This window comes from Ciconia boyciana, chromosome 4, assembly GCF_034638445.1.
Source record: "Ciconia boyciana chromosome 4, ASM3463844v1, whole genome shotgun sequence".
NCBI classification, from domain to species: domain Eukaryota; kingdom Metazoa; phylum Chordata; class Aves; order Ciconiiformes; family Ciconiidae; genus Ciconia; species Ciconia boyciana.
The window spans coordinates 81,185,436-81,211,813 of NC_132937.1; the positions used below are offsets into that span (position 1 = coordinate 81,185,436).

The 26,378-nt window shown below is 37.8% G+C and overlaps 1 protein-coding gene across 1 annotated transcript in view; it reads right to left on the reverse strand.

Moving 5' to 3' along the window:
• PGGT1B (protein geranylgeranyltransferase type I subunit beta) overlaps positions 1-26,378 on the reverse strand; it is a 40,920-nt gene that overhangs the window by 4,877 nt on the left and 9,665 nt on the right. The window contains 6 exon segments of the mRNA XM_072860371.1: positions 669-777; positions 1,060-1,244; positions 2,849-2,894; positions 9,353-9,485; positions 12,686-12,837; positions 21,388-21,455. Coding sequence (XP_072716472.1) covers positions 669-777; positions 1,060-1,244; positions 2,849-2,894; positions 9,353-9,485; positions 12,686-12,837; positions 21,388-21,455 — 693 coding nt within the window.

Genomic DNA, 26,378 nt, shown 5'->3' on the forward strand with positions numbered 1-26,378 from the left:
CTTTCCTGTAGAAAATGCCACTGGGCAACACTACTGGCACAAGGTTTGTTTTCACAAGTTTGCAATACCTTTGTTGAATTCTAGCATCTTTTGAAATTATTTCAAATTAAAAGATCTTAGCATCTTTTCAAATTTTTCACTACTTCAAATTATACACTTCCAAAAAGATAATAATTAACTTTCAGATATACTATATATAATTGCTATGTGTAACGACAATCTATAGATCATATGTAACTATGTAAACTTTGACTTTTTAAATACATCAATGACTTCTGAATAAGCTTAAAGGATTCCTTTAAGGAAACCAATGTTCTGAAATATTTTACTCAGGCCATTTACAAAGATGCCCACTGCACAATATTCCCTTTAACTAGAACAGTTAAATACATACAGAAAAGCTTGTCCAGCTCTAAAATAGACAGTGATACTCTTTCAGTGATAGTCTAAACAACAATAGCTCACTTACTCTGTGGCCGAACAAGGAAAAACTATACTCCCCATCTTTCCCTTCAAATTATGAAAATCTCATTATATTTCAAGTTTTTTTCCCATTTTTTGAAGAAGACTGAGGAAAAAAACTTCCTTTACACCTCTCACATGTCTGCCTGCTGGAATGTATTTCTAGCTTAGAACACACTCACCATAATTTTGAAAAGTAAATTTACCTGGATGGCTATCTGGCCACTTGGCAAATCCACCAACAAGGCGATCTTGAGTTGACAGGATGTAATTTCTGTTTTTCTCAAAATTTGTATATTGGAATATGTTCAAGAGCTGAAAAGAAAGTAGACCATTACAGTGATATACTAAATCTTAGTGTATTTTTAATACTAAAATAGAAGGCCTATTTATGAGATAAGCAGGGATAGCAGAGATAGCACTAATCTGGTAAACCTCCATATCCTGCAGTTTTGCAAGATGAAAGACCTTTATAGTGATCTGTGCATATTCATGCACTTGTGCCAAATATGTAACTCTTCCAAGCAGAGAAAAGACACGATGCTTAAAGAAATTAAAACAAGTCAGTAACTATCCTGTAGCTGTTCTGTACGCTACCTTCAATGTTGCTCCCACCCAAAAGGAATAGCAAGTGTCTACAGGTTTGTTGGGTCGTCCATGGTAGCCATTCTGTTGTCTCATTATACACCACCTTCTTATTCTGTTCAGTTCTTTTTCTGAAAAAACTTCCTCCAGTTTACCCATCAAACACAGCGATGCAATACCACAAAATGTAGAGCCACCTGTGATGAGAGAGTTGTTTTTGCAATGTTTTGATACCTAGTTTTTCACCGAAGCATGTATGATCTCAGTCAGAACTTTAACTAGGGTAGCAACAATTAAATCAATGGATTTTTAAAAGTATGAAGGTGTTAATTTTAAGTCTAAAAGCCAAATAAATAAAAACACTTTAGTTCAGCTGTATGTCAAAGGGAAAAAAACCCAACCCAACTCTTGTACAAATAAACCTGAATCCATTTTCTTAAAGCTGGATTGCCTCTCAATACTGCACATTTTACATTACACAGCAGTCCAGAAATATGTAGATTGCAATGCAACAGAAAATATTTCTTCATATGTAACTTAAAAAAGAAAGCCACTGGGATGCCAGCAATCAGACTGAAGCATAGATGCCAAAGGCAGTCTCAGACACAATCCCCCAGAGGATATAAACAGACAGAAGTGTCTGATGAGCAGAAAGCCAAAAGAAAAAAAAAATTAAGGAAAAAAAAAAAAAAAAGGGCATGGTTAATACTATGAAAAGACTGCTGGATTCTCATGGTTGCAATAAAAACAAATTACACGAAATAATTTTTTTTGTCAAGGAAACTGCAAGTAAAATTTGGAATTAGAAGAGAAACTCATGTTCTTTTTCTGTGTATCATGGCCATCACTTTTTAAAGCCCATCAAAACTCATTCTGAGTCTGTTACCTGGTACGATAAAATTACAGCCTAGGAAAGACTGTGAGCAAGCTGTTGATACAAGACTTGGGGCCCAAAGTTCCTTTCGCTATCCTGGTGCTAGAAGACCCCAAGAACTCTAAGGTTATTTTCATTCTGATGCTGAAATGCAGCACGAGTAATGCTGAAGTAATGCTATCTGTTATCACTAGCATTCTACAGTAAATTAGTTAACTAATTTTGTAAATATGTAAGGGTATTAATTCAAGTTTTTCAACTTTATCCATCCTGCAGGAAGAAAAAGGATGGAAAACTATCAAAGCTCAATACTAAGGACAAAGCTAGTAAACATTTGATTGGTACAGTATTAGTCACATGAAAGTCAACAAGTTCTCTGTCATGAGCAGAACAGTACTTCATGGCACAGAAAAACATTTTGCTTAAAAATATCAGTCCCTTGGGAATTCCTATCACAACTACCAACCGTTTCAAAAATTAACTGCTGCTTCAAGATTTGAGCCCCCAATGGATGCTGTAATCTATCAGAGGAAATATTTCTAGGTTTTGCTAATAGCTGCTGAAATTGGAAATTATCACGTGCATTGCATAAAATCTCTTGCAGATAAATCCACAGATTAGCAATGGTACATGTGGAAAAAGTTTGTTCTGTCAGCAAGAGACAAGAACTACCACCAACACCTTTCAACAAAACATTCATGAGGTAAGATTAATGGAGTTGATATATAAGGGCCCATCTGGTCTGCTATTAAGCTGGAACTAAGGGAAGAAGACAGATGATATTCTGAGGCATGTTTTGGATTTGCTCCTCCTCATCTCGCTTCCTTACAATCAGAAAAGGAGGACAGGCATGACATACCCTGCACCTCTTACAGCATTTTCAATCCTAGTCTTAAAAATAGGCATAGAACATTTTAACATTCTTACCATGAGATTCCAGTCCAGCTCCTTGTGCCAGGCCGTTATCGTAAGACTGAAGAAAAAACCCCACAAACCAGTTACTTTAGAACCACATCACTTTCACAGACATTGCAATTTCTCAGTTTACTAGCAAAATTATCATCAGACCATAACCACCATTTAACTTGATTAAATTCTGAACCTACGCCTCAAAAAGCTCTTGGCACAAAACAGTTAACAAATCAGCCTTGTTTCAATGCAGGCAGCTTTTATGACCTTCATGGAGGTCATTTTAGTTGTGACATACGTTAAAAGTCTGAAAATGGGTAAACATGTCTTTGCCAAAAAGGGAAAGCATGTGATGCAAATAACTATTAAAGAAAAAAAAAATCTTTATAAAAAGAGAGAATGGATATGTAACTCCAAACAAAGTTAAATGGATAAATTAAATCTGTCTCTAACCCAAAAGCTGGTTAACATACAAAAAGGCAAAATGCAAGGTACTATTGTGTGTACAAAACTCAAGCACAAGAAATGCTTTAGTAAGGAGCAAGAACATCAGGCTTTAAAAAAATGAAGGGGGGGCGGAACCAGAAGTGACAACATAATAGAGCATACTATTGGACTGAACTTAATCTGCCCTATAAAATATTACTGTTAAAAAATACCTTAACAATGCTGAAAAATCACTTTGTTAAGTGAAAGGAAAAGGAGAAAATTGAGCCTGATGAACAAAGCACCAAGAATGTTATAGTACAGGTCTGTTATGAGCAATCTAGGAGCAGATGATATTGTATACATAGGAATAACAATCTTTCTCCCCTAAAAATTCATTAAATCATTTTGCATCATAAGAAACAAGAGATTATAGTAAGTTATTCATAAAATGGAGAATGTTTATTTTACAAGAGTTCATAGAATACTTAACAAATTATCACTGGACAAATACCAAATTGTTTAGCAGGAACAAAAACGAAGTTTAACTTTTGAAGTTAAATTACACAGGTCCTACATCTATATTAACTGCTCAATTAATGATTGGTGCAATACCTGACCAGCACTTACAAAGCAATTTTAACTTCACACACACACCACCCCCCCCACCGCCCCCAGGTGCTGACTGTGAATTTCTCATGTTTTCTCCAAAACATTTACCAGTGGCAGGACAAACCACTAATGACTCCCATAGTCCTAACCAAAGAATGGCTACAGGAGCTAGCATGTCTTTAGGAGTGACCTAAGAATTATTTTGTAGATCTGTTTTTAAAGCTGACATTGAGAAGAAAAGAGGAAACAGAAGCAGACACAGAAGCTACATTAAAACTATATTCCTTGGTTTTTGAGTTGTTGCTGTAAGTTGAAGCAACTAAAAAGACTAACATCTGATACATACACTTCAAGCTGCAACTTGACCTTCTAAAGTTTGAACCAGTCAATTTTAAGTAATCCCTATGAACATCTGAATGTTAAAACACACAGTGTAAACTCTTTGTACTGCCTTTTGAGAATGCAATGCAAATGTGCTGTTCCACAGACCCACTAATTGCTAAGCAAAGGCAAGCTGATTAGCAAAGCTATGCTGGCAAAGCTAATTAACTCTACAAACAGTAATTGTAAGAGGAGGTGGTTTGCTTTATGTATGACAAAGTAATTAGCTCTGGACAAAAGCTGTTAAGTGTCCATCCCAGACAGTGTACTATGTTGGGCTGTACAATTAGCTTGAAATTTTAATAGACAATAGTTGACCTTTGGCTGTCTAGTGTCTATTTATTTACAGACAGCAGCTGCTGTTTGGGGACTTGTGTGCATTAAAGATCTAGGGAAATATTTTTGTTTCTTTGTCCTTCTGAAAAGACCCAGGAAATTATATGCAAAAGAGGCTCTAGTTTACTGCAACATGAAAACTGCATAATTAAATTCTGTCCTCAGGAAGTGTGTAAATCTAGTTGGGTACAATCTTTGCTTCACAGTCTAAAAGTTGCACAACCAGCTTAATTATATCAACAGACTTATATACTTGCATTTCAAGAGGATTCTACTATACTACAAGAAGCAGATGCTATACTTAAAGCTGCTTGCAATATCTCTACTTAAAAACAAATTTGTGGTAAACCAAGCAATGTTGCAAAAAGCAGTATTTTAGAGCCTGTGGAAGTAATTCAAAATTTCAGCATCTTAGTGTCTGTTGTTTTTTTGATTAGTGATATATCTGACTTTTGAATGTGAAAGCCAAAAATCAACCTATGGTGATAAAAATTGTGTGATTGGAACCTGACTATTTTACTGACAATAAAAGTGATCCAGAATTATTTTTGTGATCAGTATTGTATAAACACTTTTTAGCCAAGTGATAACACGAGGGCTATCCATTCACTATGAATATTCAATTCTTTTTAACAGTTATTTTTCTGAATAAAGCAATACCATTGTTTCATGTTACAATCTTCTGCTGTTCTTGACATGCCTAACTACACAAATCCCCTCCCTCCTTCAGCTGTATTGAATTATATCTGTCACAATTCTTATACTGCATCACTAAAGAGAATTAATTCCGAAGAATAAGCTAAAAAACCCAGAAGCTTATTACGAAGATTACTGTGTTTAACCAGTCATGTTACTCTCCATCCAGATTAGTTGCACTTCACATGTATGCCAATTTGAATAACTGAAAAAAAGTTTCGGAACTATCACTTGCTTCATCTATGTGCAAATGATGACATATTATAGCGAAACAAAACCATACCTTTCTGTCACAGCAGTTTACTACTGCGCAATGCAATCTCTTTTGTTTTATAATTAATGGAAGTACCAGAACAAGGTAACATTGTAGCAAAACAGGAATCAGCATTTGCAAGAAAGTGTATAGCAATATTCACTGTATAGTTAGTTACACAAGGAATAACAAATGAAACAATCTCAAATAGAATTTACTTTGAATTATAATATACAGAGGTTATTTTTAGCAGCATCTACAAAATCTTAACAGGAAAAAATCAAGCTAACATTCTTGGACACCACATTTCACACTCACTGTATTTATTTACGAAATACACTTTAAGAAATATTTGGTTCATGTGATAGGTAATTGAATTGGAATGCATCTCAAGGAGGGTTGTGGAAAGAGATGAATGAGAGGAAGGAACAACCACCACTGTGAAATGATTTTCACAAAGGGCTACTCCCTGAATGTTTGAGACTTCTTCAGACACATCTTCAACTTTTCGACATGACCAAGCAGGATGCAAAGATTTTGTGTATTTGCCTAGAAGTGGCAGACACTTTGCAACTGAGTTAGTACACTGAAATACTGGTCTGACCAAATACTGCACACCCAGAAAACCCAGACAGAACTAGTGCACATGCGCATACCAACTCTGCAGTGAATTAACAGTATACCAACACTTTTAAAAAAGTCCTTCTGAACACAGTGTACAGTCAGTCTACCAATTCACAGTAAACCTGGACAAAAATATAGCATCTCTTGTTACGCATTAGCACACGCTAAGATGACTGCTGCCTACAGAACACTGCCTATAGGATCTCTTTAAGTTACTCTCTGAGCTAGCCAGGAAAAGACACAGTCTTCATGATAAGCCACAGTGTCTTCTGGACTTCAACCATGCCCAGACTCCAATTTTACTTCACTGGTCAACTGAAGTATTACTACAAGCCCTTCCAAAAGGTCTTGTTCTGTTCAGGCTTCAATTTTTTTAAGTGGTGTCAATTTTCCCAGTAAGAACATAACAATTGGAATTTGCAGGTACAAGGATTGATGCTAAGGCTCTAGAAGCAAACTATAATTTGGTTCAAGGTCACTGTAGACAGTAAATCTCCAGTGCCATTTCAAAGCTCCAAACTTGCAAAAAATCTCCGCTTGCCTACTCTACCAATGGCCTCATATAATGCTCTCTAGTTCTTGTTTTAGAAAGAAATAATTGCTCCCTGCTCACTTCATCTTTTCAGTGCTACTTATTACTTTACATACCTCTGTCATGCTCCACTTAATAATCTCATTTCTAGAATGAAAAGTCTTAGTATATTAAATGCTCCTTTTACACAAGCTGGTTTATACTGCTGACAATTCAACTCAACTTTCTTTGTACCCTTCCTAGTTCCACCATATCCTTTGGGACCGAAACTGTACTCAAGTGTACAAAACAGTCAATGAGATGTATAGAACAACACAATGAGGAATTTGCTCTTTGGTTTTGTTCTCTATTCTTTCTTAATACTTGATTCTCCTATTGTATCTCTGCTAAGCTATCTGATTAAAGGCTAATCTCAGTAAACACAAAGGTCCAGCAAGGATCAGAAAAGGAAGAGCCCTCCTGATCTAATCAGTGAAAAGCGAGTATCCTAACTTGGCTGCTCCCTCAGACTGTAAAAGGAGAACAGATAAATCACTGTCCCTGGGTGAAACCCACTGAGAGGATTCAGCAGGGGTATTCTCACCCTGGAAACCCATGCTAACTAAAGTCGGCTTTCACTTAGTACTGGGGTACAGGGGAAGAAAATTCTGGGATTGTGTAAAACTTGTTATGGGGTGTTTTCTGGGGAATGCAGGGCTGTGCACAACTTATTACGGGATGGCTAGGGAAAGGACCAATGGTGAGAAAGGGAAAGATCAAAGCAGACTGGGGAAGAACAAGCAAGAGAAAACAAGAGGGGAGAAAGGGATAAAAGGTGCCAGTAGAGTGTGAGCAGACTGCTGGTCCACATGCCTGTATGACAGTGTCCTGCCCTTGGTCACCTTGGTCGGTCCAAGACTCATTAAATCCTATTTTTAACTATCTTCTGTGGACATGCACTAGCTATTCTGAGTGTGTGCTATGTGAATGCTAGCAAACTTTAGGCCCAAATAGCTGGTGGGTAAGACAGGTGGTCTGAGTACCAGCAACTGGAGTGGGACCATGAATCTCAGGGGCTCGTAGGCTGACCTGCCAGAAGTGGGGGAGACATAGGCTCTAGGGGACAGCTGTCAGATGGACTATCAGCACCAAGCACAGCATCAAGGCTTTCTCTTTTTTTCCACTTCACCACCCTCCAGAGAGTAGGCTCAGCATGGGGATGAAGTGGGGAGGGGACACAGCCAGGACAGCTGAACTCAACTGGCCAAAGGGATATTCCGTATGTTGTAACCTCATGCTCAGCAATAAAACTGGGGTAGCAGAAGAAGAACGGGTGGGGAAGAGGGAGTTGTCTTGCAAGGTGGCTGATGCTTGGAGACTGCCTGGGCATCGGTCTGCTTGTGGGAAGTGGTAAGTGACTGATGGCCTTTGCATCACTGTTATTTTTCCTCTTGTCTTCACTTAGCTAACTGTCTTTACCTCAATCCACGAGTTTTCTTGCTTTTGCTCTTCCTATTCTCTCCCCTGTCCTGCTGAGGGGTGTTGGCGGGAGTAAACAGAGCAGAAATATATTAAAAGCCATTAAAAGCAATGTAGATGTGATAGTATAAAGTTTTATTCATACTCTCAATTCCAGTATGCAGGCTAAAGTCATGAATGCACAGTGTATGAATTAGATTGAATTTAAAGTTTCTGAAAAAGAACATACGAAGAAAATTATGTTCCTATGGCAGTGTGCCAGAAAGCTTCTTGTGATGTGCAGTAAGAAATGCTTATGCATCTAACTACCTCCTTAAAAAATAAACAAAAAAAAAACCCTACCCCAATTTGGTCTGAAACAGGAGATTAAGTCTTTTTTAGACTTGTTTCTCACTTAAATTTTACAATCTCACTGCTGGCAGCAACTACTAAAACGTACTGGCTTACAACAGAAGTTGTATGTAATCATAAATTTGCCTCTTTTTTGTGGACCGGAAGAGTTTGCTATGTATGTTTTACCCACATTCGGAACTTCAGTTTTTAAGTTTACTCAGCTTCTTTGAAAAACATTTATTTTAATCTTGGAAAATGAAACTCAATTAAACTAATGAAACCATCATGAAAAAAACCCTGAAAACTCTTGCTGCAACCAAATATGAAGGCAGCTTGCACAGACACAGGAAAAAATGTGTATATACTAATATTTTCCTTCATTCCAAATATCTAATAAATAAATAATGAGGTGCATGAATGGAAACACTTATTAAGCTTGAACTGATGTAAATAATTAGTTTTTCCTTTGATTCTGTATAGCATTTAAAAAGCAGGACTACAGCTCACTGAAATGTGTGAATTTTACTGATGCAGTGCTTTATTTATGCACTTTTCCTAAGTTATAGGAACATCAGGGCTCAGTTTTCAAAAACTTGCTTTCAATTTTAAATTGAGTTTTAAAGAAAAAAGATCAGGTTTAATTTGCAGTGAACAAACAAATCAAATAAAATTATCTTTCTAGTACACAATTACAAGGAAAATACAAATGCAAAAAAACAATGTACTTTTTCATTTTCAACTCACTAAAGTAGGAACAGAGAAGAAATTACCATAATATTTCAATTTGGATGGAGAGATTTTTAGTCATAGTTAAGAAATAAAGCTAGTAACTTTAAAATGTAGTAAGAAATAACATTTTGCGAATACTCACCATACTTCTTCTAATGTAGTCTATCGCTTTTTTCATATCCATGCCTGACCAATTATCAAGCATGTAGCAGATGCAGGAAGCACAGTACACAAACCTCATATCATTCTCACTTCCTTCCAGCACTGCACAGAAACTGAAAGAAATGTTTCTGTCATTATACACTGTACAGTCTATCAGAAAATATGAAAAGCAGTTCAAGGAATTGTGTAATTTTTCCTTTAAAAATTAGTTATTTCTACTTACAGTATTCACATGAATACAACCCAAAGCTAAGCTAGATTTTTTTTTTTTTAGAAGATGTGATTCTAACTAAGCCAAGCAAAATGAATAGACCTATTAACATTTAGGGGTCTGGGTGACTTTATTTCCAGCAATGTAATTACGCTGGTCTTTATTTATTCAAAGACATTAATGTTTACAGTCTTTCACTTATCACAGTATATACTGATGTATGAGTTACCATTTTAACATTTACTGTTTTGGGCAGAATTCTTTGCCTTCCTAGAAATCTTAATAGCTCACAAGGCTTTCTTTCCTGACTGCAACTTCAGGATCAGTTTCCCATGTGTGTATAAATGTAATTGTTATTACTACCATTTACAATACAAATGCTGAAAATTACCTTTAATCCAGTTTTTGATTTCTTATGGCTACAATCTTGCCAAACTCTACAAACATTTTAAAGTTGTTGTATCTGGGTTATCTAGGTACCATCCTGTGCTCTCTCACAGACCCTTAAAATAAAGATGGATGCTGTGATTTGCTGCCTGACAAGCCTTCATTTGGTTCAAAGAGCTAGTTAGTATATTTCGATGACTTAACCATTTGCAAGAAGCCAGAACAACAGAATATTTTGATAAGTCCTCTCTTCCAAAAAAAAGACAAATAAAAGGTACTTCTGACTTTAAAGACAGTCTTTTAAGCATGACTATCACCACTGTGACACTCCCTCTTTGACCCTGCAATTCAAGTATGTACCTCATTATCTTCTGGCATAGAAAAGCCTCCAACATTTACTGGGAGAGACTTTAATCTCTCCTAACCCCAGCGGTGCCAGGCCCTGCTCTCTGCAGCTCAGATAGGGATGAACTAACTCCATTGCTCTCTGGATAAGGCAGAGGACACTTTGGGAAACCAGGACACTTCTTAACATGTGCCAGCACTGTGGTTTAACCCCAGCCAGCAACTAAGCCCCATGTAGCCGCTCGCTCACTCCCCCCCAGTGGGATGAGGGAGAGAATCAGAAGGGTAAAAGTGAGAAAACTCGTGGGTTGAGATAAAGACAGTTTAATAGGGAAAGCAAAAGCTGCACACGCATGCAAAGCAAAACAAGGAATTCATTCACTCCTTCCCATCGGCGGGCAGATGTTCAGCCATCTCCAGGAAAGCAGGGCTCCATCACGCCTAACGGCTACTTGGGAGGACAAACGCCATCACTCCGAACGTCCCCCCATTCCTCCTTCTTCCCCAGCTTTATAGGCTGAGCATGACGTCACATGGTATGGAACAGCCCTTTGGTCAGCTGGGGTCAGCTGTCCCAGCTGTGTCCCCTCCCAGCTCCTTGTGCACCCCCAGCCTGCTCGCTGGTGGGGTGGGGTGAGAAGCAGAAAAGGCCTTGGCTCTGTGTAAGCACTGCTCAGCAATAACTGAAACATCCCTGTGTTATCAACGCTGTTTCCAGCACAAATCCAAAACATAGCCTCATACTAGCTTCTATGAAGAAAGTTAACTCTATCCCAGCCAAAGCCAGCACATAGGGTAACACCAGAAAAATGTCTCTCTCCCTCACCGAGCTCACTTGCTGTTTCCATCTGGACAAGATGTTAGCTCAAGTTCTGGCCTTTGCACATCCTCCCCCTTTGGGGCAGTAAAAGCAGTTTTTGTAAGTATGAAAATGTCTGTCAGACTAGAAGTCAACTCCTGCCAAAGCAACAATTCTATACCAGTGCAAAGCACTCTCCTTTCCCTGTAGGGGCTAGCTGGCATTCTTCAGCAGGCAATATAAAACACAGGATCAAGTATAAGAGTTATCAGTCTGTACATTAAAACCACACGCGATACAAACATGTAGAAGAGGTTAACTGCATGTAGCTTATTACTGTAATCAGGCAAGATGACAAGTAACCACTTCAAGATGCTAGTGGGCTGGGAGCAACTCCTTCCTTTTGGATATACTTTAAAAACAAAAATGGTCTGACCTACAACAGGAGCAAAGGTACAGGCACCTCCACATGCTTGAAGAAACTGCAAACTATAGCAGATCAACAAATACATGTATATGTATCTGTATGCATACATTAGGACTTGGCCCATTAAGGTCAGTCACATACATTAGGACTTGGCCCATTAAGGTCAGTCTGCTGTTATAAATAACAGAAAACTGTGTATCATATAGTTCATATTCATGACTTACATTCTGAACATTCTGGAGTTTTGTGTTTGTTTCTTCTTTCTAAAAACACATGCAACACTGCATTTTTATAGTTGTGTTAAAGAAAAGTTTTTATTACAGAAGATGTCTAGGCGATACACAGCCATTTAACCAAAACAAAAGCTTTCTTAACTCATATAGGGTGACAGCAATTTCATTGTGAAGTGAAAGATAATTCCTTCAGGAACAACATTTGTATAATTCTGCATTTCTTAAAGTACTCTTTCAAAAATGACATTCAGTAAAATTTAACAACATAGACAGATCATGTGCACTGGCAGAAGTTTTCATTAGCTACCAGCTTCAGCCTGCATTAAAAAACAAACAAACAAAAAACCCCACCAACAGAAGTAAATCAAGGGGTATATACCATCTATTAAAAAACACATCCAAAAGCGCAGATCTCACAATGAAGTTTAGTAATATTATACTCTGATTACAAGTAATATATAGGCTAATTCATCCTGTATATTGATATTTTGAATATCTCAAAACTAAATAAAGCTCAGCCTCCTACAAAGCAGAGCAAACATCATCACAGTAGTGTTCCAGGGCCCTGCAAAAAACGGAGAATATAAACACAGAAAACTTCAGTTATCGGAAGGACAGAGCAGAAAAACTACTACCCTCAAGACATAAGCCAATCCATTAACTTTCCAGCAATAAGTATCTACAGTTGTAAGCAAATACCATTATTCTTCAGTACGAAAGCAAATCTATACACGAAGTGCTGTTTGTTCCTGTGTTCTACAACTGATACTGATTACCCACCAAAGTATTTTCTAATACAAAGAAAAGATTATATAGCTACTTCCATAAAAAATATGTTTCTTATGTTTCATTCCACATCTGGGTTTTCTATTAATCTTCCAGAGAGTTGCAGAATATAAAATATCTTTTACCTTCCATCCTCCAGCTGGAGAGCTCTCAGTCCTGCCAGTATGGCATCTTTATTTACTCGACTTAAATCATCTCCAAGAATAACCAGACATGACAGACCTGTGTAAGTCATTGCTATGTGCCCACTATCGTAGGGATGAGATATACCTGGACCCTGGAAAAAAAGGGGGGGGGGGGGGGGGGGGAGAGAGAATTGAAACATCATAACATAACAGTCAAGCATTCATTAAAAAAAAAATAAATTAAGAGGTAAACAAAGTTCTTTTCCCTTCACTCATTATGGTTAAACTGAAGGCATCCCACTCAGCTTTTCTAATCAAACTAAGCTACTGCACAGCTCTGCTACTCTTGTAAACAGTTGGTCAGTAGGAAACTTTGGAAAAAAGCTTTGCCAAGAGTCATATTTACGCAAGAGTTAAGCAAAAAGATGGTATGTGCTCAACTGTACCTAAGTTTATCCTGACACACCACTGGGCATTAGCTTCCTGGCAGCTGGGTAAGTACTGTTAAACAGCCAAACCTCTGGAGGTCCCTTCAACAAAGGTTTTACAATCTAATGATCTAGAAGTAGAAAGCAGTGTGAGGGATTATCAGTAATCTCTCTGTCAATCGAAGCATTACCAAATTAGCCTCTCATCTACTTCCATCTCTATTCTAAAACAATAATCAGAGCTTAAACAAAGTATTTACATAGCAAATAATGTCAACTGAGAAGCTAAAATGAGAGTAAAATGCTGACTAGTCACACAATACAAATCACAATAATGGGGGATTGACACAGTGTGCTAAAATTATTATTTTTCCTTCTGATATTTTATAGGCATATCCTGGACTGTACCACTTAATGAAAACAGAAACCACATGTAACAAGATGACTTTGGATACTTGGGATGGTTCAATTTGGAGCAACTGGAAGACAGCTATTTTAAACAGGATAAAAGCTATTTCAATACTGAGTAGCAGAGACAAGCAAGTTTTTAAATCACAGTTTACCAGCATTATTGCCTAGTCAGTCGCCATTTTTATTTTGCAATTCATCCCAAAAACGCATGTAAAAAGCAGTATAAACCCAAATTTAAGATTATGTTATGTGTAATTGGTATTTTTCAGGCAAGTCACACTTATTTTCAAACCCAAAGAGCTTTGCTTCTAATAAGAAACTGGGAGAAAAATACTTACTACCCACTAGACAGCAAGGGACTGTTCTCACACTAGGGAATCAAACACAGTTGGGAAAGGGAGGCAGAAAACAAGGTGAAAGTGGCTGCAGCAGCTCTGAGAAAGCTCTAGTTATGCAACAGAGAAGGGGAACAAGGGAGTGAGTGCAAGAGCTGCACCTCCCTCCCTCATTTCCAGCCCGGGATTCTCTGTTGAGAAGGGGCACAAACCTCCACAGCTCCCACTCCTGCCCCTGAGCTGCCAGCGCCCCATCACTGTCTCCTGCCTTGCACATCCCCCATCACACACACAGTCACAGAGTGGTGGAGGCTGGCAGGGACCTCTGAATGTCATCTGGTCCAACACCCTGCTAAAGCAGCGTCACCTAGAGCCGGCTGCCCAGGACCATGTCCAGAAGGTTCTTGAGTACCTCCAAGGATGGAGACTCCACCACCTCCCTGGGCAACCTGCACCAGTGCTCGGTCACCCTCACAGTGACAAAGTGTTTCCTGAGGTTCAGAGCAAACTTCCTGTGTTTCAGTCTGTGCCCATCGCCTCTGGTCCTGTCACTGGGCACCACTGAAAAGACCCTGGCTCTGTTCTCTTTGCACCCTCCCTGCAGGTATTTATATACACTGATGAGATCCCCCTGAGCCTTCTCTGCTCCAGGCTGAACAGTCCCAGCTCTCAGCCTTTCCTCCTAGGAGAGGTGCATGAGCCCCAGACAGACTTCCCCATGGGGCACCCCACAGACGGCGAACAGCTGTGCCCCCAAACAGCTTAGAAAAAGCTACTGCAGTCATGAAACATGTTTTATGTTTTTCTAACTTGAGTGGATGACAGGCTCTAATCCCAGAAAGAACAACTTAGCCTATCATACCAATTTTAGGGATTTTAAATCTAACGGAACCAAAAATCTCTTCAGAATACCTTCCCCTTAAAAATTTTATTATAAGCAGCTTAACCCTTGTGATGCATCATCTTATTTCAAATGTAAAATTCTGCTCCAAAAATCCAGACATATAGGGTGATACAGATTTGCCCTGACACAGAGAAGTATTCAGTTTAATGTAATTGATTAATTTACTTTTAAGCAAAGCAAGTCTCTATTCTAAAAAGACAAATTTGAACCCGTTCTTGCCCTAAAAGGATTCTCAATGTCCCAGCTCTGTAGCTAAAGCTTCTCATATATTTTGTCAAATTAAATACAAGACACACTCTAGTTGATGAAAAATATCTGGAAAGGTTCTCCGATATTAGGACCAACTGCTTACAAAATGTCCCAGCGGTTCCTGTCAGCAACTATGAAGAAAACTAAGTTTGCAAACATCTATACAATTGAAATTGAACTGGAATGAAAGGAACACTTAATTTCTTCCTACTTGGGATAACCGAGAGCAGGGGAAGTTCAGAAGATGCCTCTGCTCATTTCACACAAATACACTGAAAATGCCGGAGCCTGCGAATCAATGTTAACTGTTCACCACTGCTGTTTACACACTTTTATGGGTAGTTCATCTCCAAATCAATACTGACATCAGGAATAACTGAACAGTAATAGATATAGTGAAAGAGTTCAGCTTTACATTTGAAAATATTATTTCCAGAGGAAGACTACATTCACTAAGCAAGGAAGGTTTACTCTAAGGATATTCAGACTTGCTTTTTAAAACCACATTTATGAAAACTCCACCCAAATGTTCTAACGACTACAAACATGCTTGGATATTCAGGAAATTTTCTAAGGCATCTATAGTTTTCAAACAACATTCTCCTTCAAGTGACAATTTTTCACACAGTGTCTACATAAAGTAACTGAAATTCCTGCTTCACAGGATTTATTTTTTTTAATTGTATTTTTCTATACACATGCTAATTCCATATTGCTGGTAAAGCTTTGGTAGCCTACAAACATGTTTAAATAACTGGGCCCTTATTTTTTAGTCAATTCTGTATTCTAGTATTTCTATTACACTATTACTCGCTGCAGTAAAAACAGGCTGCAAGCAAAGTGTTATAAGCACATATACTGTATGCTCATGAAACTATATAATACCATCCTCCCCAAACAAATTGTATCAATCACTACAGTACCTGGACAATGTACAAATTCTATCTGTACTTCCTTTTCTATGCAAACATTTCAACATGTAGTGGTAGCACGCTGCTTTTCCAAAGACAGGGTTTCAGCAACACCAGAGCAGTATAAAATTTTGCAGGTCTGGTAGTTTTAATAAAGAGCACAAACTATACTTGTATAATGCATATAAAGCAAACAGTAGTGTCTGCTGCCTGTACATACAATCATAAAGTTCACAGCTAAATTAGTACCACCATCTGCTTTTGTCCTTGAACATCAAACAAATATTTAGGTACAGGTGATGCAGAAAAGACTGTTAGGATACACGATTTTGAAACATCATTGTGTGGGGAATCTGGGAGATGGTCTCAGCATTCAAGAACAGCTGCTCGTAGGTTAAACAACTACCTTTACTGCTAATCGTTTTCTCTTATCACAGGATTATCATGTGGCAAGTAATTAAATTCTTTATACAGTAAATTGGTATACTGCTAGATATCTTGATATGTAATTACTAAAAAAGTCAGTGGAAGTGACAGAGGGTCCAACATACTGGGTATGCAGCCAGTGTTTTGAGAGCACTTGCTTTAGGGCCAAAAATCCCAACAAATACGGCCAATATTTCAATAAAATTAAATAAAAGACAGAAGGATCAGAATCAAATATGAGATCACACAGGAATTACTACAAGGCATACTCACAGAGGCCAACACGATGTTTCATACGTGTAATTACTGTAGGATTTTGGAAGCTTTTGAGAGCCTAACAGATCTTTGTTTGCCACATGTGTTTAAAAAAAAAATAAATAAAACAGATATACTTATTCGCCAGAAGAATAATAGAAGAATAGTATATTCTGTATGCTAAGCATAATTGTTCAAATTTTAAGTGTACTGGAATTCACTTTATCTTCTAGGTTCCATGTAATCATTTCAAGCTCGTTGTGATACTACTTATCAAATTTTATGTTGTACCTATACACACCAATACATACTTCACACACTAATGCAACAAGACACCTGAGTCCAAGTAACAGGATGTCTTTGAGGGGACACCAATAAGAATAATTGGACATTTCAGACAAAAAAAGAACACCACCCAAGAAAACAATACTTTTTTGCATAAAATTGAGAATTCATAAAATTTGTAGAAACTGGCCTTATGACAATTTGGTATCACAAAGTAGGACTGGAATGGCTTCTCCAAATGCAACAGATTACAGAAAGTCTCACAGGTTTCATGAGATAATTGCTAATACCTCTAAAATTTGCATGGCTGGGAGGAAGTGTTGCTAGACTGCCTCTACTATGAAGGACAAAGTAATTCAGACATTGTGTAGAAATTTGTCCCAAATTTATCAAAGACACTGTAGTCAAAGCACTTGATTTTTAATTGGCATCTTCAGGCTTGGTAAAAAGAAGTTCCTTTTTACGTTCTGTATTATGAACAAAGCCTACTTTTAGTGAAATATAACTATTTTTGCCTCATAGACACTGCAGACTAAAGCAACAGAAGCAGCTAAGCAAACTGTCAACCTAAGCACAAAAACAACAACTACTGCCACCACCTCAAACTGTGAGCTTCATGGGCCAGGGACACAGAGATAAACAGAATGAAGTTATTTTAAGAATGGCAGAAGTTACATCTCAAAAACTAGCAACAAGAAAGCTGTTAAACTGTGGATGGATTGTTAAACACTTAACTATACAACCAGAAGAAATACACTTAATCCAGTAAGGTTATGTCTACCTGAAGGAGTAATGCAACAGCAGTGGGCCTGGAGGGCAGAACAGTCGGGGCTGCGGTACTGGTGCCCACACTACACACATTTCACAGTTTGTGCCAGCTGCAGTCTGGCTCCACGGACTAACGGCCCACTAATGGAGAAGTTCATTCAGAGCACACCTTCTGGTTCAGTTTCATTTAAAAGGAGCCCATTTTGTGTGCCTTGCTCTTTTGGAGCAAGCACATTAAACTGCTCTTATAAAGTGCTCTCTACTGATCTGAACTCATACACTGGTGCAGACACTCTGAGAAGACAACAATAGGGATAGAGCCAGGTCCTGTTTTCTCTATACACTTCACCTTTTGTGATAATTGCAGTTTGTAGGTCACACAGGAAACAGATTAACCTGGATCTCAGCAACTGAGTAAAACAGTTCTGCTCTATGGGCATTATTACCATCATGGTCTCCACAGTCTGAGCCTTCCTTAAAAGAATTAAGACTTAAAGATGCAAGGTGAGGGGAAGCTTTCAAACATTTAAATCTGGTTCAGTGATGTGGTAATGTTCCCTACCACATTATCCAGAACAGCTGTCTAAACATAACTCATGGCAACAACAATTCCTGCTGACCACTGCAGAGAGGGCTAAGAAACTCTCTCTGCTGCAAAAGCACGGGCAAGATCTCTCCAAACACTAATAAAGAATGCTACTAAACATACTCCTACACAGGCAAAGTCCCACTTTCAAAAAACTTCCATGTCACACCTGGCATCAGTGTGACAAACATGGATCCTTTCAGCCTTGAGAAAATACAATGTCATGTCACAAACACAAAACAGAACTTTTTTTCCCCCCAAGTAAAAGCATATATTCTTTACCGCAATCTTGCATAAAAGTTCCAGGTATTGGCTTTCAATCTAGCCCCTAAAACCAATTTGTAACACTTCAATGAGATTGAAAAGACATAGGCCTACCTGAAACTCTAAAGACACTGTTCACCCCTAAATTAAAAAGCTAGTTTAAACTCCAGTAACACCAAATCAGAGAGACTGCAGAACCTAGAGCTATTTCAGAAAATAATTGTTATCTAATTTTAAATTATTCATGTTTAAATGCAGTGATAGAAGCGGCGCTCAGCCTTCATTTACAGTTAAGACTTGTAAGGCTTGTTAAGGCTGCATGTGGTGAGTTGGTCAAGTGGATATGGTTTTGCTTCACTTTTGCTACAGTCCCAAAGAGCTGCATAGACACTACCATCAAACACTGAAAAGGTAATGGCTAAAAAAACCAAACCCCAAACCAAAACCAAATGAGCTATCCTGCTAACATTTAGTAAAGTTGGAAATTCTAACATATCCCTTGCTTTTTCCCTATTATTTTGAAGGCTCCCTAGCAACAGAAGAGATTTGGCTACCTCCAGTATGGCACTTTCTCAGAGTTCAAGAATGAAATCACTGTAGTGGCATGTAATAAATAGTGACTGTCAATGCATATCCAAAATGCTTACAGGCTTTTTCAAAAATTATTTTTCAAGACATAGATTTAATAGAATATTTTTAAATGATGAATAAAGAAAAATGACAAGACCTTAAACATAATTCAAAGTCATCACAGTGGATTTGCAAGGCTTTCTTTTTCTGAGTTATTTCACAACATTTTAGGGCAACAGTGCTGGAAATACTTTAAACCTTTGTATGCCAATAAATCAAGCAGATCTTATCCCTCTAATGCAGATGCAATTAAAAAAGTATTGCAATACTTAAATGAAAAGCACATCCAGCTGCAAACAGTTTTCTAGAGACCTTATAGCTAATTTCCATAGGTTACATGATTCCACCCCTTTGTTCCTTCTGCAGACTGGCTAACACATAATGAGACACCGATGGGCCGCAACACATTTCCTGAAAAGAGAACATTTAGGTATGAAGCATGTACTATTGGAAGTTGAGAGTTAAATTAAAACACCAGAAAGTGCTGGGAAGGGGTAATGACACTTTGCTGATCTTATGGACTTTCTGTCTTCAGGGGCCTTTACAAGACCTCACAACTATATCCAGAACTCACTCTTGAAGCTTTATACACCGGGGAGGATTTGAAAAAGGTTCCCAAAAGCATGCATTGATTTAATGTACTACACCACATGGCACTGACCCAAACCTTTGAGGAAACACGACTGGTACCTTTTTATTATCTCAGTTTGGTAAAATTATATCTTTATTCATTTTATAATGCTGTTATGCCACAATAATAGCATGACAACCTCAGCTTCTTTAGGTCACTTATCAAAGACAGCCATCTTCCTTCTGAATAAAACCAGCCTTTTTCTTATACGACCATACTGAAATTATTGTCTACTATTTTGTCTTTAAATTTTATTTTTAACAAAGTATATCAGTAAGTCACCGCTTCAGATCCCAAATTCTTTTAGGTTTTAAGCAGAAGTTTTTCTTTCTTCCTTCAAGCTCAGTGGGTGGTTGGATTGCCACTGAGCTTAATTCCAATTAAAACAGATGATGAATTCATCTTGCTACTGCAGTCCGAGCTCACTGCAGACACCATCTGTAGTGTAAAACAGGATAAATACCAAAGCAAACCAAGAGACAAATTACCTTGCCCGTCACATGCTGCTGTAGCACCCAATGTAGAGATGTAAAAAACTCTCTTCACAATTATTTTACCCTTGTTAGAAAGTGCAACCTCTGAATAGTACTGCTGTGAGTACCTGGCTGGCTTGCTATGCAAAGAGGCATATGTAGTTATTACTCCAATGTAGATTAACATTCCCACAAGTTATTCAGAAGCATAAAGTTATACTGTTAAGAGTAAATAAAAATAAGGCCAAAACAGGCTGCTATACTACCTTCATACTAAAGTTAGTTCAAGCATTTTTTACACTCAACTACAGTCATTAGCATATCAGATGTCCATCCTTGCTTTCAATTTCAGATCCCAAGATTCATTCATTCATTTATATTTAAAATCTTGCTATCTGTCCACTACAAAAATCAAATACTTTGTGATAATTTAGTGCTCTTCCACATTTTTCATCCACTCTTCAGTGAGATTTGACTCTTCAAACACAGAACTACCGTACCTCTTTCACAGTCCTTCGTGCACACTAGTCTCCCCTTTCCTCTTCCAACTGTACCAGACCTTCTGTGCCATATTTAGCAACCTCTGCTAACCTCCTTTCTCTCTTGTATTAAAGGCACTTTCTTTTCGTATACAGATTTAACTGTCTTGAACCTCAGTTCCATGGGCTTCAAAGCATCCTCTCTTACGGTCACAATAAACTGGGATGAGCAGAGCCTTGCCTATGTTTGAGTGGATACCAGCTGCAAACAAATACATATGTTTCATCACAGGAAGAGGAATAGCGAAGAACAGTATGTGCTGCACCACTTAATACGGAGTTATTCTGCCCTTCTCTGCCAGGCGATAGTTCTTGAGTTAGAGGAGTTTCCCTACTTCAGTAACAGATCAGAGAAGGGGGAGAGTGCACTGAGACAAGTCACAATTTGTATGTCAATTTTTCACTGCCCTGGAAAGTCAAGCAGTACCATTTCAGTATGTTTCTTATGCATGTTTCTCAAAAGCTCTGCAAACATTTCAGTGTATTAACAGTGCAAAAATCCCTGCCTTCCAGATATTGTGCAATTATACAGTTAATATTATAAAAAAAGACACAAGATCATTTATTGCCTAATTGAAAATATTTCACACACACACACTTAACTGACCTTGGAGGGATTGAATGGCATCCCTAAATATGAAGAGCCTCTGAACCCACAGCGATTCAAGTTTGATCCTGGAAAAGATAAAAAAATAAAGACTCAACTAACTTGCTTTGCTGAAACACTCATTATAAGCCATAATTCTCTAGTCAAGATCAAGACCTGTTAGTTCAACACTATTCACAGTATTACTAGAGTTTGCATCTGTCTTTCAGTACGTTCCCAACCTCAGTTTGTTATCACTGATTAATAAAAAAAAAAAAAAAAAACAAACAAAGAAAACCACAAGCAAACTTGATCCTGCTGTAATGACAAAGCAACCGATCTTTTTGATTTGGTGGAAATACAGTGTTCTTATCCGCACAGAACTGTCTTCCATGCTCACAAAAAAAGAAAGAAAGAAAGAAAAAAAAAATAAAAAGGAAAAAAAAAGAAGATTGCGCCCCTGGAAAAGTGCCCAGAGTTAACAGATTTTTTTTTCCTCTCTGGATTCCTGCCTGGTAATACCGTCTGTTCCCAAGCAGAATTGTTTTAAGATACTTTGCAACATGTACAAGGACAAACAAACTGTTTGCAGTTTTAAGCTAGCACCAATCTAACTCAAATACTGTCAGAATGAAATAGTTAAAACAATGTGAAAGGCAAATTTTTAATTGGAGCCATTTTTCTCTCACCCAAAACACAGGTATAAGAACATTGTAGGTATCAAACATTTCCGTTAGTGATTCAGTGTAATTCGTTTTAAATGTGTCACAGTACCTGAGGATGCAGCATACAAAAGTGTGCACCACACACTGTCTAGAGCTAAGTACAGGTTTGCAGGGCTCAAATCTGCTTCTGCATGGCAAAAACTCAATTACTTTACTCCGCAGCCTCTGAAAGTAAAAGCCTAATGAGTTGGCAAAAACTCAATTACTTTACTCCTCAGCCTCTAAAAGGAAAAGCCTAATGAGTGCCGTAGGTCAACAGCACTTGTGTGTTCTTAAATTTTCTCCCTTTCTTTTTTTTTTTCCCAGCTCTTCAGCCTTTAATCTAAAAATCCTCTTGGAGATTAGGGAAAACTGCACCAGACTAACCAAACAAGAATAGTTATAAAGCTGAAAGTCCTAAAAACATCACTATGCAATGTGGTCTACCAGTTCTGGTGTCATTTATCAGTGTATTAGCTTCTAATTTTAAATATATTCTTCATGTACACAACATTTAAACAAGAAGCTTTTATCAGTCTAAGTACTTCAACGTGGCTGAAGTATGCAAGTTTCTCTACCAGACAAGTCTTTGGATCTAATTTACATGGAGTGAACTAATATTTAACAGAAAAACACCACCTGCAATTCTCCACTTCCTCCACCTTCCAATCGAAAGTACTTTTAAATTATTCTACAGGTGTAATGAAGATCATTTCAGCCTATGCTAAAAACTGGTATGCTATAGTCATACCCACAAACAGAAAACAGAAGGAGTATCTGTATTTGTAGACAAAAAAATGCATAACTGTTATGTTTTGTTATAATCTAAATCTCCTCAGCAGAGAACATTTGTCTGTTAGCTCCTGGAGTCAGACTTGCATTTCATGTTGCGACAGGTTCTGGAAAGCACAATAAATATTAGTCTTAAGGACTAATCTAAGGTCCTGAAGGACACTGCCCAAAAAGCATCACAATTTGAAAAATGACATGATGTGAATGAATCAGTAACAGGAGAACTAGAATTCCTACTTCTTAAATACCAGATTTCCTAGGTGACATTGTGGAAAAATCTCCATTACCTTGTCCCATTTTCAGTAAAAATGAATCTGTGTCTTAAGTGCTTAAGTAAAGTACAAAAATCAGTTTGAAATGGCACTAATGTGGAAACCCTTCATCCAGAAAACAGTTGCTAGCCTACTACCACACAGCTGTTCTGGCCTGCTGCAAATTAAAATGTGCTACAATTAGGACAGCTCTGAAGTCAAACGGAAATCAGCTGCTAGTTGCTAGATGGAAGGATTCATCCCAGAAAGAGTGATCCCTATTATCAGCCTTCTAGACTGTAGCTTATAATTCATTATCAAGGTAGAAATGGCAGTATGAAACCCAAGTGCAGTGTGCTGTTAGTGGTCACTTTGATTGGCTTCTGACTTGCAAGGTACTATGAAAAAGAGAGATTAAAAATAAAGTACATTAATGAAATCAGGATCTATTATTCCCTTTAGCTGTTTGATTTTTGTGTAATATTTTAAAACTTTTCTTGTACTACTAAACTGCTACCAACCAAAAACCAGCATTGGTAATTTTAAAATGCTGGATTTTAAACTGTATTGCTACCATTGATTTAAAACCTATTTTGACTCTTTATGTCAGTGACTTCTGATCTCCCATCCTAGACTTTACACACTGGCTCCTAGGAGAAACAGAAGAACAGCATGGCTCTGCAATGCCCTTACTACTGCATAATCTTTAAAGGGAATTTTATCCCCTCCTCCAAACAAAAAGATTTTGTCATTAATGTGCATGCAATAGATGCTTCCTAGACCTTCAGCATTACAAGTGAATTGCTAAATTTCTAGTTACAATTCTTGAATTAAAAAATAGAATGCTGAGCTGATAAAGGAAGTGTTAAAACAGGAAGTAAAACCAGCTCATTTCTAACCAGATGACTCTGGCACATTGGCGTCATGTCTCAACTGTTTTTTTAGCTTCCTGCGAACATTCAAGTTCAAAACCAAATGGGAACCAAAGGGGAATTAGGGAAAAACCACTGGCTTTCAGTTTATGCACCTCACCTTCTGTGAAATTGGTTCTACTGTTTTATTGAAAAGTACTTGCGCTTCTTATCTTATGTAATAGCTTAGTAGTGCTAATAAAGTTCTTGCCTACTTTCCTGAACCACAAACAGCCTGTCAGAATCAGAACTAGAATCGGAAATTAAACATACCCTAACTAAAAGGATATTATCATAGTTTATGTCCCTTGTAAAAAATTGGTGCAGTGACCAGTTCAGCGCCAGTACAGGCAACTGAAGCATCAAGTGTAATTGCAGTTATGAAATGGTACCACCTAGTGTTCACTTTCAGAATTAAGCATATTTAACCACTTTCTGAAAGATCTTAAGACAGAGCAAAAAGGAATAAACGTTTCACCAATCGCTGCATGACTATTGCAAGCTGAACGAAACACACGTGCAAAAACTTTTCACATTTGACAACAGAACTGAAGAAAACTGACACTCTTCCCAAACCAAAAGACTCCACACTTAAATGAAGAGCTGAACTTTCCTGTGAAGAAAACCATGTTACTTACATGTGCATAGGCCAGAAAGTCCTTAGGACAAGTAACAGAGCCCCAAGTGATGAGCACAGGCGGCTTATCCTGGGAGCTCTTTTGTTACAGACAGGATATTTTTGTTATTTCTCTTTTATTATTTGTCTTGCATGGGAAGATTGATAACTTTTACCACTACTTCTTCCTATTCAAGTTACCTATGCACTCCTCTGGTTCCAAGGCTTTTCTCATTTTGCGAAGTACAGAACCAAGCTTACCTACGTCATTAACATCTTAATATGTAAAAAAAAAAAAATCACAGCTTTAACATAAGCTGACATAGTCAGTACATCCAGATAAAAGTAAACATAAGCAATTCTTACTGAACTGGGGCTAAAAAATAATTATTCTTACAAATCAAAGCATTACAATATGTCATAAAATGCAAAGTTGGATTCTCTAAAATGGAAGTCCATTATACATCCAGATAAATACTTCAAATGTAACTGTTAAAGAAGGTTATGTTGGAAGAAAATTAATATTTCTGCTCAAGAAACTCATGATCAGAAAGCTCACATGTAACAATGATCTCAAAACCAGCCAATGACATTTTATCTGTTTTTTTCAGTACGGTCACACAAGTGAAGAAGAAATAAGCATTATTACAAATCTAAATTTAGACTTTGACAGAGGAAAGTTTTAGGTCCCTGATGTAGTATAATGGTTTTCAGCCTGCTACACATGGGTCCTGGGGGTTCAGACCCACAAATGAAGTATGTCTCAGCTCTCCTTTTGGTGCCATTTCTTACTTCAGCAAAGCCAACGAAGCATCCAGCTGTCAAAAAGTACAGCTCCCTGTACTTCTCCCTCTCCCTTACAGAGCTGGCACCTGCACTCCCAGCCAACACAGTTCACCAATGCAACACAAAGCTAACCTTCTGTTAGATAAATAAGTGCATACTTTTCTGCCACTTCAACGAGCTAAACCAGCTCTTAAGCAGGGTCAAACAAGTGTCAGTGTTGCTATGGGGGAGGATGGTGGGTGAGTACGGCCAAGGAGTGTGCCTCCACTGTCTGTCTGCAACTAGATTACTTGAGTACAGAGCTCTGGATTCACTCTCTTTCACAAGTGCTGAACTGTTTTTAAATGTGACCTGCAAGAAAGCGGGATATGTCTTTCTCACATTGCTAAGAGCTGTACTTTAAGGTAGTTAAAATAAATTTGAAATTCTGTCTAGGAGCTGCTTTATGAGCAGAAAAACCGTAAAGCTCTGACATGCCAAATAGTTGAAATAGGGTCTTTTGTCAACCCTCTTCCAATTTCACTAACACTTTAAGAAGTATGTCTTACTCTAAATACATATCATTTCTGATAAGGCTTGTAAAAGAGCACCACCCTCACCAAAATGAAAAAAAAATAAGATTTTTCAAGATTTCAACTTCTTTCTAAAAGGAAACACAGTGAGGTCTTCCTGCAGTGAACACACAAACAAAACAAAAACATGTATTAGCCATGCACCTAAGCAGAGCACTTACTAAAAGTGAAGAAAAAGTAACAGTGTCCAAAATCTATGGAATGTAAAGCCAAACTATTTTGCAGGAGTTATAGAAGACAGGGGCCCTTTAAAAAAGCAGAAGACAGCAATGAGATGAAGCAGTTTGCTAAGAATGGTACGTTTCTGTGTAAGGGTCAGGTCAGCTCGCGTGTGTGACGTGCCATTCCCTCCTAATTAGAACTGATATTGAGTCAGTCCC